The 18633-nt window shown below is 35.6% G+C and overlaps 2 protein-coding genes across 3 annotated transcripts in view; one reads left to right on the top strand and one right to left on the bottom strand.

The window, feature by feature from the left end:
- LOC126779883 (la-related protein 1B) overlaps nucleotides 1-1359 on the bottom strand; it is a 91986-nt gene extending 90627 nt beyond the window's left edge. For both annotated transcript variants that reach the window (XM_050504018.1, XM_050504019.1), the window contains exon 1: nucleotides 541-1359. In XM_050504018.1, the coding sequence (XP_050359975.1) occupies nucleotides 541-894 (354 nt within the window). In that variant the 5' untranslated portion in view covers nucleotides 895-1359. The remainder of the gene's footprint in view (nucleotides 1-540) is intronic.
- Nucleotides 1360-3298: 1939 nt separating this feature from the next.
- LOC126780002 (60S ribosomal protein L4) lies at nucleotides 3299-12879 on the top strand. The gene is made up of 10 exons (XM_050504242.1): nucleotides 3299-3431; nucleotides 4762-4942; nucleotides 5806-5887; nucleotides 7323-7486; nucleotides 8075-8199; nucleotides 8769-8867; nucleotides 9918-10053; nucleotides 11249-11384; nucleotides 12043-12202; nucleotides 12685-12879. Exons 1-10 carry the CDS (start codon nucleotides 3429-3431, stop codon nucleotides 12853-12855), a joined length of 1257 nt encoding a protein of 418 aa, XP_050360199.1. The 5' UTR covers nucleotides 3299-3428; the 3' UTR covers nucleotides 12856-12879.
- The last annotated feature ends 5754 nt before the right edge of the window (nucleotides 12880-18633 follow it).

The following is an 18633-nucleotide window of genomic DNA, read 5'->3' as shown; positions in this document are numbered from 1 at the left end:
CTTGCTTATAAACATTGATTCTTCTTTCTATCTCTATTAATTTAAACATTTATAAGTAAAGCTGTAAAATTTATATCGAATTAATCATGGGTTACGCTTGTCCATGACATGAAAAATCTATTAAGCGTTTACACAATGAAATTATCTGATAAACTGATATTAAAACATCATTTCTTGTTATATACTTGAAGGAAAACGCTTGAAATAATTCTTTAATACGGTAAAGTAAACATTGCTCAACTTGAAAGATTAATGACTTTGCAGAGCTATAAAAGTCATTTTAAAGCTTGACCAATACATTTAATTATATTTATGATTATAAATATAATATTAACAATATATAAATGTGTGTTTTATCCATTTAAATTGGAAGAAAATGTTTTATAGGTTATGTTGTCTGTTACCAGTGCTTATGCAATAAGCCTAAGATTCAATCATAATACATATTGATTGGATATAATTATGAAATGTTACAACATCTTGTTATTTACAATGAGAAATATGGCTAAACCATATAAAAAAAACAGCTTGTTTACATACCTGCCAAGGGTTGACCTTAGGAATGGGTGCTTCAACAAACTTCTTGGGCTGCGCTTCAGCTGCTTGTTGTTGTTGCTCCGATGTTGGCTGTTGGCCTGGTTCAGCATGTGGTTGGGGTACTTTGTGCGGGCGAGGTGGAGCCCTGCGTTCACGCTCCCTGCGACTCTTGGCCGGTCTCCTCGCGTGAGAGATGACCGGCACAAAGCCCTCCTCCTCCTCGTCGTCCTGCCGTGGCGGTGCGTCCGCCACTTCCTCCGTCGCCTCTATGTTCTCTTTATTACATTCACTTCCTCTGAAGTTCAGCACAGACGCGTACGAGGGCCCTGCGCCCTCGACCGACACACGCGCGGCCATGCCGCTGCTACCCACGTTATATAAGACCGGGCGCGCGCTCCGCGCCGACCTAGGATCACGAGCGCGCCGCCATGCCCCTTAGCACGACGGCATGTTGCGGGTTAGACCCACGAAATTCAGAACTTTCCCAATCGTACGAAGGTCAAACTCGGTAATGTTAATGTATCGAACGCGGTTATAGAGTATCAGGGAGAAATATGCGCACAGTTCAAAATGCACACCAGACTGACCCTGGATCGACCGTATTTACATCGAAAAAATTCACTTCCGTTGACTTGTTCCAACTTTTTAGCGACACACAACGCTCCGGACACACTTTATCTATCGATTACGTGTATCGATCACACTAAAAATGGCTCTCCAAACCTGAAAATAACTAAAGATCCATATTTTGTTCACAATTCACACATGTGGTCGGACGCCCAAAAAGGGTATTTTCCGCAACATACACGGAACTCGCGGAAGCCTGTGACTTCTAATTTTACAGGAAAGACAATTTTCGCCAGATGGCGCTGAAATATCCATGTCAGTGAATGTGTTCGAAATAAGGGCACATAAAACCCCATTTTAAAAAAAATACCTGCTAGACTTATATGTTTTGAATAGTGTATATTAACCCTTAATAATACTATGATTTTATAATCAATATAAGCTTATAATTAGTATTTAAAATATATAAATCATTCCTTATTGCCCTCTGGTATTCGTGAACGCGGCTGTAGTAAAAATCACATTTCATTCTTATTTCTTCACGACCTTGCAAATCGTGCTAATGTAACCTATTAAGTACAAAAATTTTCAAAAAAATTCCAAAACATTATAATACCTGATTTTTAAGTTATCATTTTATAATAAAATAATAAAAAAACTAAACATACTTAAAATGTTTTAATACATAAAACTTTTCTTAATTTTTTTGTCTATGGATAGAAACACGTTGCAACACTTAACATTCGTTCAAAAATATAATAAAAACAATCAAAAATTTAAATGAAATTATAACAAGCATAACAAAGATAAAACATTTATACAATTAAATATTAAAAAAGATTTATTATCTCCATTTATTTTTCACGTATATGAACTTTCTGTGTTAGTAGGACAATACATTCCCAGATAGTATCGGCAATTTCTACAGTAGTGATAAACATCCTTGCATGATCTTAGTACATATGGTAGAGGGGCACAAATCCAGCAACATAATAAGCACAATACTATTGCACATAAGTGAGTACACAGAGTTATTTTACTTGCCACAATGCTAAAACCCGCATAACCACATTCAGGGCAAACAATTGGTATTGGCGTAAACCCAAAGTTATAATTTCTCATTGGAGGCGGTGGTAGGGGACTATCGACGTATATATCAAATGCAGTTGCGTAATTTGGAGGTGGTGTATGTTGAACAAATGATGGAGAGGGTATGAAAGTTCCCATAAGCCTGCGTCGTTTTCGTGCCGCCATTTGCCGCAAAACAAAAGAATAAGATGGCGGTGCACTCGTTAAAGAGTCTGGAGGCGTTAATTCTACAGAGTTCATATTAATACTTTTATTCGCACTTGTAATATCTGAGCTAAATTTTGGTAAAATATTATTTTGTATTGCTAAACTTATTGAACTCTCGTTTAATTTTGCTAATGCTTGGAAGAATAATGTCAACGGTTGGATTGTCTCAGGATTATTCAAAGAAGTCGGTGATGATAAATTTGAGGATATGCGAAGCGGTTGATTTGTCATAGACTTTGTAAAAAGTACAAACGGCATCGAAGTTTTTGAAGAATTAACCATTAAATCATTATTACATTCATTCGAATTTGGATTTGTAGTGCCAACATCCAGTCTTTGCGAGATTATTTCCTTGGAAGTTGTTGATGTGATATCAATTACTTTGTCTATTTGCATTTCTTGAGTACCTGCGTTTGTACTGCACTGAGGACAGTTCTCACTAGATTTACGATCCATAATAAGTAACCTTAATGTTGTTTTATTAATTACTATTTGTAACGTCAGGATATTGTCATAATCACATGGATATCATTGAGCATTGACATAATATTTTGCAATATAAAGAAATAAAAAAAAAACTTATATAATAGATTGACCAATGTTTATATAATTATTTGCTTTAGCGTTATATTAATTCAACGTGCAATTGTTTACTTCCCTCGTATTTTAAAAAAATGTTGAATTAATTTTACAGGAAATGGCTGTATAATTAAATACATTTACCCTATTAATGCTGCGTATAGTCCAGTTAAATGAATTGGCTTCGCAGATCTTTGGCAATTTCATATTATTTATATAATTTTATGTTAAGCAACATAGATTTTAGAATAAGCTTGTTAGTAATATTTTAACTTAATAATTAATATACTGGCAATTGTCAAAAAAAAATTATTTACCTGGCAACTGTCGTTTAATATTGTCAAAAAAACTGATTCTTTCCGGTCTTTTAACTCCTCCGTGGCATGGCGGATGGTCTATACCGCCGCTTATAGTGTTTATTTGGAGGAAAAACTTCGCTAACAAGCGAAATGGTAAGTCGATGTTTTTTAAAAGTGTAAAATTAATCTAAATCATATTTTTGTAGTGAAAGTTACAAAGTGAGAGTGTTAATACGAGTATCACGTATGTATGTGACATCCACGTGTTTAGGATAATTTTGTTCGAAATAACTTTAATGGGATGGTTTTGTGCAAGTTTTAATAATTTAGAAAACAAATTATATTAATTCTTTACTATATTTTTGCCTAATTTCTTTACCGATTGGGCAAATATTGATTTCCACGATATACGTATTCGCTGCACGCGAACGCAACATATCCGCCCTTGTTAAGTGTTTATGCTGAAGTTAAGGGCAAATGGAACAAAATAAACTCTTTTATATGTTTCAATCGTGAACAATCATAGCTATGATCGATTAATCCGTAAAATATGGTAAATATTAATTGCGAAAAATCTAGAATTTTTGAGGTTAGGACGGTACATTTTTTGGTTATATTAGTAACAACCTGTGGCAAACATTATTATAAAAGCATATTGGTAATAAATGATAATAATGTAAATCTAGATATCTTATTGCTTTAAAATCTTGGTCAGTATTTTTAATTGTAACTTTGTATTAGAATTTCTAAATATTTACATTAGCAAGTGCAATACACTTATTAAAAGTGTTAGTTATACGTATTATTCAATATTATAATAAAATATATGTCCTAAAATCTGAACGGGTAAAAAGAGGTATAGAATAACAAAACTAAAACATTAGAATTGAACCTAATTTTTTGATGTAGAATTATAATAAAAAACATTGATCAATAAATACAACCAATAGTGGTACTGAATATATTTTAAATTGGAAATATTTTGGCTTTACTTAATATTGCTTATTCATTTATCCTTATGCTCATTAGTCACATAGACATTACACCTTTAAAAATATATATACCTGTACATGTAGCCCAACCCTATGTTTTACTTGTATTTTTTTAATTAGTTTGAACAGCTTAACCAATGGTCTTCAGCTATCTGTGAATAATATAACCTATATTATATAGGCAAAATAAGCAAATATGTTATTTTAATATGTGTGAGAATTTGTGTGGTGTGACTGTCCCACTAAAACAGTACATAATTATGTTTACATACTGCTTGGTAATTATATTAATCCCCTAACTCTTACTGGTTGAATGTTACTGCATCCTCCAGGTACCAATTAGGGGTAGAGTAATGAATTCCTGTAGGAAACATCACTAACAAAAACATTTTAGTGATGTGTCGACATATGGAATACATTTCATCATACATTATTTGTTGCTTCTTGTCAGCTTTGATAAATATTAAATAGGATGATTAACTTCGTTACAGAGTCTATCAGTTGCCCGGCCGCTTGTGTCGGTGTACACAGAGAAGAGTGAGAAGGTGGCAGATGCCTCCATCCCACTGCCGTTCGTATTCAAGGCACCCATCAGGCCTGACCTGGTCAACGATGTCCATGTCTCTATGTCCAAGAATGCAAGACAGCCATACTGCGTCAGCAAGGAGGCCGGTACGTGTTTTTTATTGTTTTTGGAGTAAAATTATTGTCATTGTTATTATTACACTAGTATTAAAATACTTTAGTTAAAAATTAAATGTTGTTTCTCTTCTTTAAGAGTTAAGTTTCATAGATAAGATTAATGACAATAATAATAAGTTCAGTAAACCAACTATATTTTGCATTCAAGTCAGTATTTAAATCTACAACCAACAAATTAAAACATTATTCCGGTTAAAGAAACTTTATTTCTCATTAAGAATATTAATATTAGAAGTACAATCTAATTTTGTTGATGTTGTTTAATCATCATTAATCATTGAATTTAGTTTGCGATTACACCCGGAAATAAATAAGCAGTCATATCAATATGAATGCAAATTCAAGTAATAGAAATTTATTTCGAATATTTGTCGCACTGTAATGTCCACATTCTTCAACTCAATAATGTTGTTGCGTGTTACTGCGAATAAGTGCAATAATAATGTGACGATATGGTGTTCTGGGTCTGTTCAGTAATTGGCACGGGTGCAAATATGTCACTACAAAGATATATAATATCTAATAAAACTTTGCTTTCTTAAAAACAACATAACTGGAAAGAAAGATTTAATTTTTTTATATTTTTAATTTCTACACATAAAATAAAAAGTTACAGTCAAAATATGTTAAAACAACAATAAGGGTACACTCGGTATAACCAAGATATTGTTGTAAGTGATGTTGTCATAAACATTTATATACTTACATACTTAGAAATAAACAAACTGAAGCTGAATAAGTGTCTGTCATGGAACACCGAGCAGAGAACATCAAAATTGTTGTATTTCGGTGTTAAAGTACAAACCTTGAATTCTTATTTATTTATATTCCAGGTCACCAAACCAGTGCTGAGTCATGGGGTACCGGTCGTGCTGTAGCTCGTATACCCCGTGTTCGTGGTGGTGGTACCCACAGGTAATTTGTCAGACAATAATAGTTATAGTGAAATTTATGTATGGATTATCCGTACATACGTACTAATATAGATGAATATCATTTGGAGATAAAATAATATTGATTTAATTATTAAACTTAAATTTGTTACAGTGACTAATTTCAATCATGACAAATGAAAATTGTGTGAAATTAAGGAAACTTACTAATGTGTGCTGCATATTTTCCTTAAATTTTCATAATGATTATTATTAAAATTATGATGAAATCATATATGAATGTTTTGAGCTTTTGTTTCCAAAGTGTGTTTACCAATATTACTATAGCTCGTCAATTGAAAACCAAAAAAGAAAAAGAAAATCAGTTGGCATACAGATCAAAATGGTAAACTGTTTTGTCTTTGAATATTTATATATTAGAGAAATGATTGGTGTCTCATTAGCATAACTGTAAGGAATGCATTGTTTTGTATTTGAATTTTAAATGTTTGTTGAAAATGTTTCCCCTAACTAACTCATCTGAATAAAACTCTCCCTGTAACCTTACTTGTATTAGTCTATCTAATACAAGGGTCACTACGGCAGGGTATATTATAACTCCTTTATCGCAGGCATATTAAATTATTTATTTATCATGTCTCGACATATCGGAGGATATATATACAGAATTTTAATTGAATTTTCTATGGATTAAGTAGTTTAATGTTAGTTATTAATTGCTTTTGAATATGAATGAAGATGACAGTAACTGGTATGTTAGCAATGCCCATTTTTAAGGAATTACTAATATTTCTTTTTATCCTATATAATATTATTTTACTGGTGGTAGAGATTTGTGCAAGCTCGTCTGGGTAGGTACCACCCACTCATCAGATATTCTACCGCAAAACAGCAGTACTTTGTATTGTTGTGTTCCGGTTAGAAGGGTGAGTGAGCCAGTGTAATTACAGGCACAAGGGACATAACATCTTAGTTCTCAAGGTTGGTGGCGCATTGGTGATGTAAGCGATGGTTAACGTTTCTTACAATGCCAATGTCTATGGGTGTTGGTGACCACTTAACATCAGATGGCCCATATGCTCGTCTGCCTTCCTATTCTATAAAAAAAAATCCCTCTAATTAAGCCTTCAGTTTGTGTTAGGAGTAATAGGCCGAGGTTTCAAGGTCGCACCTGCCGCTTACCATTGTGCTATTGTCGCTGTATTCATCCATTTCAACGTTAACTTGCTGTTACCAATATATCATAATGTACCGAAATAGACCAGTGGTAGAATACCTTATATGTTGAACGAAGATTGTAGGTTGTATATTCTTGAGTTGTATTTGTGTTTTATCTCATGCTAGAGGAAGGATAACATTGTAAGGAAACCTGCATGTATATATAGACCAAACCAAATTTAATAGTAAGTCTTTATTCGGAGTCTAGTTCAGCAGCTAATAGCGTTTTTCGCCTCCAGGTCGGGGCAGGGTGCGTTCGGTAACATGTGTCGCGGTGGACGCATGTTCGCTCCCACCAAGCCGTGGCGTCGTTGGCACCGGTTCGTGAACCTGCGCCAGCGCCGCGCGGCCGCCGCCGCCGCCGTTGCCGCCGCTGGAGTCCCTGCCCTCGTGCAGGCCAGAGGTGAGCATGGTGATCGTATTAGTCGAGTTTAGGCTTTCAGTGAACAAATCGTGGCTCTTCAATTATGGTTTATACATTTTCGTTAAGTGGCCTACGTATGAGGCTTGTCTGGGTTCAATTACCTGACGTAAAAAAGTAATGGGTTTTTCCATTAAGAAATTTTGAGTTGAAAGCGGGAACAAGTTCGAATTGTTTTGCTAATCATGCAAGTGAAAGAATAAAGGTCTTTTTATTTCGAACTGACTTGTTGCTCGACAGCGTCACCGGGCGGGGGGCGAGTCTTTAAAATACTCAGCCTCAGGATGTTAGGTGCCCACTAAAGGGCTCAGAATACGCGTGGCCTAAGGGCGCCTCCTGTGAGGCCGTCACCGTCGACGTCAGGAAGAAGGACACTATGTGTGCAATGACCCCGTCATACCCCTAAGCGCGGACGGGTTATAATAAGAGGGACCTCGACCCCGCTGGCGGGTTCGGTGTGATGTAATCTTAAGTCTGGAAATTTGACCTTTATTTTCCATGTATAAAGTTGTTTTTCTTTTGTAATTTGCTACCTGTTACATATTTTAAACAATGTAAATATCTATTCAGGTCACATTATTGAAAAAGTTCCTGAGCTACCTTTGGTAGTCTCCGACAAGGTACAGGAAATCAACAAGACAAAGCAAGCCGTTATCTTCCTGCGACGTGTCAAGGCCTGGTCTGACGTACTTAAAGTGAGTTATATAAATTTAACATTATTAATTAAAATAAACACTTCACCTGTTAGCGGTACTTATAAACAGTAAGTCTGTTCGAAGGTTGCCGCAAGTGAAATGTATAAATATTTAATATTACTTTCACGTTTTTTTTTTAAATTTGCAACTAAGGTTTTGGGTTAAATGTGTGTATATTCAATTCTGCTCAACAACTTTAAGTTGAAATTTCGGACTTTGGTAGTATGATTGTACATGAATTTCGTTTTCGAAGAGCAGGTTGGCGTGGTTGGTAGATACTTGCCTTTCACGGCGAAGGTTGTGGATTCAGTCTGGCCATGTCTGTTTATCTTGAGTCTGGGTGTAATTATCTATATAAGTATGTATTTACATAAGAAAAGTAGTATATCAATTGTCTGGTTTCCATAGTACAAGCTTAATTTGGGATCAGATGGCCGTGTGTGAATAATGTCCCAGGATATTATTAAATGAATAAAAGTTTAAGGACTGTTAAAAAAAAAATCATTCTTTTAATGATTAATTTTTAATATCACTCAAACTCTCTTATTAATAATTTGTTAACATTTTAGGTATACAAGTCCCAGCGCCTGCGTGCTGGTGTCGGTAAGATGCGTAACAGACGTCGGCTACAACGCAAGGGACCTCTCATCATCTACAACAAGGATCAGGTACGCTTATATCTCTTGTACTATATGTATAATGTCTCATTTGTGTAGCGGGTAGCTTGGCTGATGTTATTTTTCTAGGTTCAAGCACCGACCAATAAAAAAGTTATTGGTGATTTTTGTTTTGATGAGATATTATTATTTGGAAGTCGGTAAATCTGTTGTTCCTATGCTTGAAGTCTGGAGTTAGAGAATAGTTTGTTGTGTTTACAGTACCCGCCTGACCTGGCCTGGCCAAGTTGTCTGGCATCTTGACTGGTTATTCTAAACTAGTTCTACGTAAATTATGATTGTCTTGTTGGTCAGCCAGCCCAGCTCCACCCCCCCCCCCTCACTTGCTAAACTCATAATATTATAATTGTTTTGAGTTACAATTAAATGAGGGTATATAAATATTTCCCTAAGGAAACATTGGACAATTGTTACGTTATGTCCAGTGTGTCGACATGTGGAATACATTTCAGTTTTATCCATTTATTTTCTTTTCAAAAGGAATTAACTGAACTAATTGTTTGAGAACAATATTACTTGTTGCGTTGATCCTCTTGATATATATATTATAGATAACTTTGTGCAAACGTAAGTGTACTCTATTTACTCAGTGTAAACCGATGGGAAAGCAATCAGATAATCCAAATAGGAAATGTATACTGACTACTTTCGTTATCGACAATTACTGTTAGAAGAAATTTTTTAGCCTATTCCAAACACGAGTGGAGTAAAGACATATAAACAATGTGGCATTGAATTTACACGATATTATTGTTGGATCTCGAGTAAACTATAATATTCATGATGAGTTTGTGAATAAATGGTGTTTTGAATGTCGGTGAAGCTATCATTATCACTTTGGAAGTAAAATTAAAGATGATACAGGTAATTAAGTTGAATAGTGTTGCATTATAAACAAAGATGTATTACTCAAGCAAAAACGTGGGGTAGTAAGGTTTGTTTACATCTATAGGGAGGAAATTGGAATTTGTACCATTTGGTTTCGCTTATATATGATATTAAGAATATCAAGTTCATCTACTATATTCTTTCTCTTTCCAGGGTTTAACCCGTGCCTTCCGCAACATCCCAGGCGTTGAAATGCTCTCCGTCAATAAGTTGAACCTGCTCAAGTTGGCACCAGGTGGTCACGTTGGACGCTTCATCATCTGGACGCAGTCCGCTTTCGGCAGGCTCGGTGAGTTGTATCTTCAACTTTGTTTAAATTGGGTTGCCTATCATCAATGCACGACCAACCTTGGTAACTAAGATAGTCCCTTGTGCCTGAAGTTACACTGGCTCACTCACTCTACAAACTGGAATACAACAATACTTCTTTAATGCTACTTTAATAGTAATTCTTCATTTGTAAATCAAAATTCCAATAACAGATAACATTTTTAATACTCTATATTTATTAATAAACAAAAGAAAACATTCGCGTTATTTCTACTATTACAGTAACAGCCTGTTAATGTCCCACTGCTGGGCAAAGGCCTCCTCTCCCTTTTGAGAAGGTTTGTAGCTTATTCCACCACACTGCTCCAATGCGGTTTGGTAGAATACACATGTGGCAGAATTTCAATGAAATTAGACAAATGCAGGTTTCCTCACGATGTTTTCCTTCACCGTCAAGCACGAGATGAATTATAAACACAAATTAAGCACATGAAAATTCAGTGGTGCTTGCCCGGGTTTGAACCCACGATCTCGACTTTTACTATTGCAGATCTTTTAATTCCACCTTAAAAAAAATATGCAGACTGCACTGTAATGTCCACATTCTTCAACTCAATAATGTTGTTGCGTGTTACTGCGAATGAGTGCAATAATAATGTGACGATATGGCGTTCTGGGTCTGTTCAGTAATTGACACGGGTGCAAATATGTCACTACAAAGTTTTTATTAAATATATCACGTCATTTATTGGTAGGGCCTCGTGATAGACCCTCTGGGTTGATCCCACTCATCAGATATTCTACAGTTAAACGGCACATACTTAGGTTAGTTTTGTTGTTTTTCATTTTTTTGTTAAGGTTAGGGTGAGTGAACCAGTGTAAACACAAATAATATACAGAACATCTAAGTTCGTAAGTTGGTGACGCATTGGCGATGTAAGGAATTGTCAATATTTCTTACATCGCCAATGTCTATGAGCGTTGGAGATCATTTGCTCTTCACCTTTTCACACATAGCCGAAGCCGCAGCCGCAGCCGGGCTTTGCTCCAAAGATATTCGATAATTGAGTGCGAGCAGAATTGGAAAACACCATACTTATAATGGAAATCGATTCATATGGATATATAAATAAGGAGCAAAATCATATTAATATCACATGCTTAAATGACATCTAAGTTTTGTCACTGACAGTTCATGTGAATGTTTATTTCAGATTCCCTCTTCGGCTCATGGAAGACACCATCCAAGGAGAAGAAGAACTTCAACCTGCCTCAACCCAAGATGGCGAACACTGATCTGAGCCGTCTCCTCAAGTCCGATGAGATCAGGAAGGTCTTACGTGCGCCCAAGTATGTTATATTTTTTACATCTTTTATCTTATTCTGAGCAGTTTTAATTTCGTAATGGGTATATTTAAATCATATAGAGGACTTTTTTTACAATACATTCTTATATACAGCTTTCAAAACCGGTTGAGATAGACAAACAAATATTTTTTATGTATTGTTATAGTCTTATTATCTCGGCTTTTGCTTAAAATATTAATGGTAATGCTAATGAATCACAATACTGTAATAAATGAATGTATACTCTATTCCAATGGAAGAAGGATTTAAAATAAACAAACCAAAGATTTATATATTGTATGCAATTTTCTATGAACTTTGCGATACAAACTGTTCTCGATTAACAACATTATTCCACTTAAATACTTATATCCACTTTAATTTTTCAAAATGCAATTTTGTCGTGATTCCATAATGAATATAATAGATTATTCAAGATCTCGATCAACTATATCCCATCAATTCAATTTTTTTACACTCTTGTGGTTGGAATATAGGTTATAGAAGTATTATTGAAATGATGAAATTCTCTTACAGAGCATTGGGTTATGAAATCTTCCATGATTACTCAATCACGTTGACTTTAACTGAATAAACAATATTAGATTTTCAATTCTTTTTAAATTCAAATGACAATGTTTAACAATGAAACTTATTACAGCAAGCGTGTGGTTCGTGCTTCTCGCAAGTTGAACCCACTCACCAACTCAAGGGCAATGCTCCGTCTGAACCCATATGCCGCTGTGCTCAAGAGGAAAGCAGTTCTCGACCAGCAAAGAAAGAACAACCAGAAAGCACTTGCCCTTGCTGAGAAGCGTGGAGTAAGTTGGTTTTGATGACTGTTAAATAGTCATATTTAATTTTTGGTAGTGTAAGTGATAACCCATAATGGTGATAATGCTTGCCAAGGCTTCCTCTCTTAAAGTGTAGGTTCGGAGCTAATTCCATCATGCTGCTCTAAATGTGGGTAATTGGATACAAATTAAGGTTACTTAGGAATGGTTTCCTTTATCGAAAGATGATTTTTAAACTCAAATTTATTTATTTATTTTGAAGAATTAATACATATCATAAACAATATATACATTTAGTAACTACAAAAGTATTAGACCGTGTCGTAGCTACTAAATTAGGTTGCAACCAGAAGTAACTATTTTGTAGTAAACATAAAATGATGATACTCTCTTTCAGAGCATTGGGTTATGAATAACCATGATTACTCACGTTGACACCTACTGAATTACCCACCAAGAAAGGGAAGGATCCTAAGCATTTCTCGGTACTAAAATAGTTCTATTTACAGATCAAACTGCCAGAGAGCGATCCAGCGGCGAAGGCGGCGAAGTTACGTCTTAAGAGGGCTAAATCTATCAAACTCGCAAATTCCAAAAAGCCCAAGAAGGCTGCGGCTAAGAAGACAGCGCCCCCACCACCCAAGAAGAAGGCAGAGAAAAAGGCAGCGCCTAAAAAGTGATTGAACAATAAAGTTTATAACTGAGTCGGCGTTTCAATTTGTTCCTTTGCCTATTTGTATTGATATATGTTATCTGTAATAGTGCGTAGTGTCAATGTCACTTTTGGGATTAGGTCCAATCACATCATTCAAAAATATTACTTAACTTATTCAAAAGATATTTAACTTAGAGCACAAAACAGTGCGATTTCTAAAGTGTTCTTTATTATTATAATTAGTATATTTCAAACATGACAATTGTCAACAATGGGTATTTTAGGTTCAATCACCAGAAAGTGTTCGTGCCCGGTATATCAAAGCCGTAAGATACCAGAATACATGAGAGGCAAATTATAGTGCAGCATGAATTAAAGATCTTCGCAAGTTCGCATAATATTATTAAACCGTTGCAATACGTGGGGCCAAGGCTTCTGCTGGTTACCAATTTCATATAATTATAAAGATTATTATAGATAAGTTATTAAATCACTATAAATACACCGCGTCAGAATAGCTGGTTGTCTCATTTACTATTAAGTTGGTGATCAAAAATTCCTGCTTACCATTGAATAATTGCTATCACATAGTAAAAAGTAAGGTATATAAGTGACCAGCCATTCTGTCGTCAGGTTGGCTGGTTGGTTTGAGGAGAAGGTTTTGGAGCTTATTCTACCACGCTGTTCCAATGCCGGTTGGTGGAATACACATGTGGCAGAATTGTGCTTTGGGTGCAGTGGGTTTATTTATTTATTTGGATCTCCAACAGTTGTACATAACACACATTCAAAACACTTTTTACATCAACTTAAAACTAACTATGCACAACCGATTATAGGAGAACACACCATTCACAAACACAATTACAAAATATACAAATCAAAAATAGAATAAAAACGGAAAATAAAAATATTTAAATAGAGAACAAAAACAGCAAAAAGTTATGTTGCGCAGTACACGGTTTCTTCCAACAAAGGAATCTCGGGAAACCAGACACCCTGCCAGTTTCAATAACGCCAACCGACTCAAAGTCAAATTTATAATTACTTGTTTACATTTCTAACATTCTGAAAAACAAATGAAATAAACTGTTAAAACAGACAAATGTTTGTACAAAAAAAAGAGGGTGGGTAATAAGGCCTACGAATAAATTTGGTAGGCCTTATTACCCACGGATACGATGTATGGATAAAGATTAAAAAAATAAATACATTTTTTAAACATCAAGTTCATAGAAACTAAGAATAAATGAAAACTAAATGGTTAATATTTATAATATAAGTACAATATTTAAAAAAATACCTACGATTGATTCGGACGAATTCTTATTATTTGAGTCGCGCATCTGCTCCTCACGATAAATAACGTAACATTGGTGGCAGAGAGCAAGCGAACACGTAGCGACAAGATTGAAGCGACATCTTTGAGGGTTAACTACCTACAAGGGTGACTTCGAGCGAATACGATCATTTTAAATACCATTTTTGTTATTTAGGCCCTATTACCCGCCAGGCCTTATTACCCGCACCTACCATACACATAATTTTGATAAAAATAACTGCTACTATGACCCGTATGACCAAATTATACACTAGAAAGATGACCCCTATGACGCTTATTACAATGAAATAAACGAATATGCTTCGAACGAGGAGGTTATTAAAAAAATACTGCGATCGACTCAAACCGACAAAATATTAAAAGTGGAGATGAAATTGAAAGTTTTCACATAATAGCCTCACACATAGAAATCGGCAAGTAATAGAGCTTAATTTCGACAACGGTCTAAAATTACCTTACATTTATATTCCTGATGTAGATGGTAAATTTATGTTAAACACTGGCAGCACAAGGTCATTCATAAGCCCTAAAAAGGCTAATGAGTATTTCCAGCATGCTAAATTTTATGAACAATTCCAAGTTCTAAGTACTCATGCAACTAGTGCTCACAACGAGGTAATCGAAATCCCACTTTTTTCAATATTTAATAGTTATGACTGACACAAATTAGTATATTAGTATATAACGTAGACAATAGATATAACGGACTCATAGGACTCGATCTATTGATACATTTAGAAGCTGACATCAGACTTAAAGACAAACAGATAAAAACTAAAAATGCTAGAATACCTATTGAATATAACCCAGTAAACGTTATAAAATTATTCCCGCGTACCGAACAAGTTTAAGAATTAGAAGTAAGCTCACCAATTTTTGTTAAAGATATAATTAAAAGAAAAAGCATGGACAAGCCCCTCTATACACAATGGTATACAGGCAAAGGTTTTAGGTAAGCCCGAACACAATATATTCCCTGTACAAATAGCAGATAGACCGCCAAAAATACATTTAAAGAATATAATACGACCTCTACAGGTGGTGCCTCATTCCGCTGATGTAGATTTCTTGAGTCAGGGCCTTCATCTAAAAAAGATTCATGAAAATCCTGGTATCCTTCCTTTAAAACTAGAAAACGCCTATATACAGTAAGACAACTGGCTTATAGTTATGATTATAGATTTAAATAACATAATAGATGATTTGCAGTTAAATATAAATAGGTATTTAGAGTTGTTACAGATGTAAGACCGTAACCGTAACAGCCTGTGAATGTCCCACTGCTGGGCTAAAGGCCTCCTCTCCTCTTTTTTGAGGAGAAGATGTAAGACAAGCATAAGCAATGAATTTTTAGATTTAAAAGGGCAAGCCGATGATCGGACACACCTTTCTGTTGTGAAGTTAGATCAATTAGTACTGTCTAAGCGATTTAAAAGAGGGTTAATAGACCCACTTGCAGACGATATCGTCATCGTGGCAGAAACCGTGCAGGATATGCAATATATGCTGAGCAGCCTGGCTGATTCTTCTGCTCGAATTGGTCTCCGGATGAACTTGAAAAAAACCAAGATAATGTTCAACGAACACGTCAGTCCGGAACCAATAGCTCTTAACGGAGTTCCTCTCGAAGTTGTTCAGGAGTATGTGTAACTTGGGCAAACTTTGCAGTTGGGTCGAAACAACTTCGAGGGGGAAGCACGAAGAAGAGTATAGCTGGGCTAGGCAGCGTATAGAAAACTTGGTCAAGTCTTTTCGTCACAAATACCGCAATGCTTGAAGACAAAAGTCTTCAACGAGTGCGTCGTACCGGTTATGACCTACGGAGCCGAGACGTGGACACTGACAGTGCGTTTGGTCCACCATTTTAAGGTCGCTCAGTGAGCTATGGAGAGGGCTATGCTCGGAGTTTCTCTGAAGGATCGAATCCCAAATGTGGTGATCTGACAGAGAACCAAGGTTAACGACATAGCCCAAAGGATTAGTCAGCTGAAGTGGCAGTGGGCTGGACACATATGTCGCAGAACCGACGACCGTTGGAGTAGACGCGTTCTGGAGCGGAGACCACGCCTTGGCAAACGTAGCGTAGGACGCCCTCCTGGTAGGTGGAGTGACGATATACGCAAGGTGGCTGGCAGCGGTTGGAGATTAAGAGCTGAAAATCGAGCTCAGTGGCGTGCCATTGGAGAGACCTATGTCCAGCAGTGGACGCGAAAAGGGTGATGATGATGATGATTTTTATTAGAAATTTTACGTGATATTAATTTGTTAGAAATTGCTAGAAGAACACCGCCACCAAGCTTATTATTTGCACGATCTCTTCTATACACTGTATATCTGCTGTCGAAAATTTCAGAATCATAGATTGTACAATTTAGCCATGTTTCTGTAAGGATTATAATATCGAATGTATTGTTTTGAATTTTTAATGAGACATCTCTCAGTTGTCTGGTTTCCATAACACAAGCTTTGTACAAGCTTAATTTGGGATCAGATGGCCGTGTGTGAAAAAGGTCCCTGGATATTATTATTATTATTATTATCTCTAACGTTAGACATTAGTCCTTTGACATTTTGATAATAATATGATATAGCATTGAATGTTATGTTATGTATAGTAAGGTATTCCAACACATTTATATATAGGTTTAACAATAAATCTGTTTTAATTAATATAGTTAATTCAGACTGTTGAGCGATTGAACATTTTTGATGCATATATAATCTGATGATTCATTTTTACGTGTATATATGCGACCCGATTTAATCCACACATATCTGTAGCCTATTTCTTTTGCTCTAGCGCGGGTAGCTGCATGAAGAGATTTCAAAGCCGGGGACAAGTGCTCCATGATATACATAGGTTTTTGTTCACCTGATATTCCTAGATACATAGAATACAAGCATGTTTTAAATTTTTCGTTATTATCTTTCTGTTTCCTGTTGAAGAGTATGTCGATGCTAGAAAACCATCACGAATTCTCGGGTTAGCAAAATTTACAAGAACGGAGCGTGGCTTGGAACTGTTTTTATCTATTTTTGTTATTCTTGTACATAAGTGTATATCTGTTTCATTTAATTTATATTCTGATACATTTGCAATTTGCTTTATAATATATATTACTGGTGGTAGGGCTTTGTGCAAGCTCGTCTGGGTAGGTACCACCCACTCATCAGATATTCTACCGCAAAACAGCAATACTTGATATTGTTGTGTTCCGGTTTGAAGGGTGAGTGAGCCAGTGTAATTACAGGCACAAGGGACATAAAATCTTAGTTCCCAAGGTTGGTGGCGCATTGGCTATAAGCGATGGTTGACATTTCTTACAATGCCAATGTCTAAGGGCGTTTGGTGACCAATTACCATCAGGTGGCCCATATGCTCGTCCACCTTCCTATTCTATAAAAAAAAAAAAATAATAACAAGGTTTTCTGATTTGTGTTCAGGTATACAATAAATTTCGATATTGCTAGCTCTCGAATGTTTCCATTTGTGTAAGCCTAGCGCTGAGGTCCGCGACAGTATTTTTTAATTCATTGTTTTCGGATTGTAATCTCTTTAACGATTCATTTTTATTGTTTACATAAATACGTAGTTCTTCATATTTTTCATCAAATAAATTAAAATAAATCGTTGGTTGCTCTACTCGCTCTTTTAGTTCATTGTTTTTTGCATCTATATTTTTTAATAAAGTCTCTTGCAAACTAAAAAAAACACTCGTTAACGCATCCCTCACTATGCTTCGAATTTCATCCTTTCATCATAGGAGAATTAGGTTTATCGTCTGCTTTTGAGTGCCGTTTAAATGCGTCAGGGCTCTCGTGGGTTTGAAATCACGCGTGATTTTAATTCACGCGTTCTTACCATTGGGCCGTCTAGGCTTATCTCAGGTTACCGTAACAGCCTGTGAATGTGCCACTGCTGGGCTAAAGGCCTCCTCTCTTCTTTTTGAGGAGAAGGTTAGCCAACCTTATAATTCGTATAATTTTTGGGAAGCAATTATAATAAAATTTTATGTCATGGAGAAGATATTTTCTTAAGAAGATACCTAGATATTGTTCGTATATTTATCGGGCCTGTTGGCGTCATTGGAAGATACTTACCTTTCACGCCGAAGGTTGTGGGTTCGATTCCCACCCAGGACAGACATTTGTGTGCATGAACATGCCTGTTTGTCTTGAGTCTGGGTGTAATTGTCTACATAAGTATGTATTTACAAAAGAAAAGATGTAGTATATCAGTTGTCTGGTTTCCATAGCACGAGCTTTGCTTAGTTTGCGATCAGATGGCCTTGTGTGAATAATGTCCCAGGATATTATTATCGAATATTTGTTATACATTCGAAATAAAGCTTTTTTTATAACCGTGTCAATTAAAAATATGTTTCAATAAATAAACAACAGAATATATATATATAAAAAAAATATTTATTTCAAACATAATATAACATGCAAGTACAATTA

This window comes from Nymphalis io, chromosome 30 (assembly GCF_905147045.1).
Source record: "Nymphalis io chromosome 30, ilAglIoxx1.1, whole genome shotgun sequence".
NCBI lineage: Eukaryota > Metazoa > Arthropoda > Insecta > Lepidoptera > Nymphalidae > Nymphalis > Nymphalis io.
This window is presented reverse-complemented; position numbering and strand designations above follow the sequence as displayed.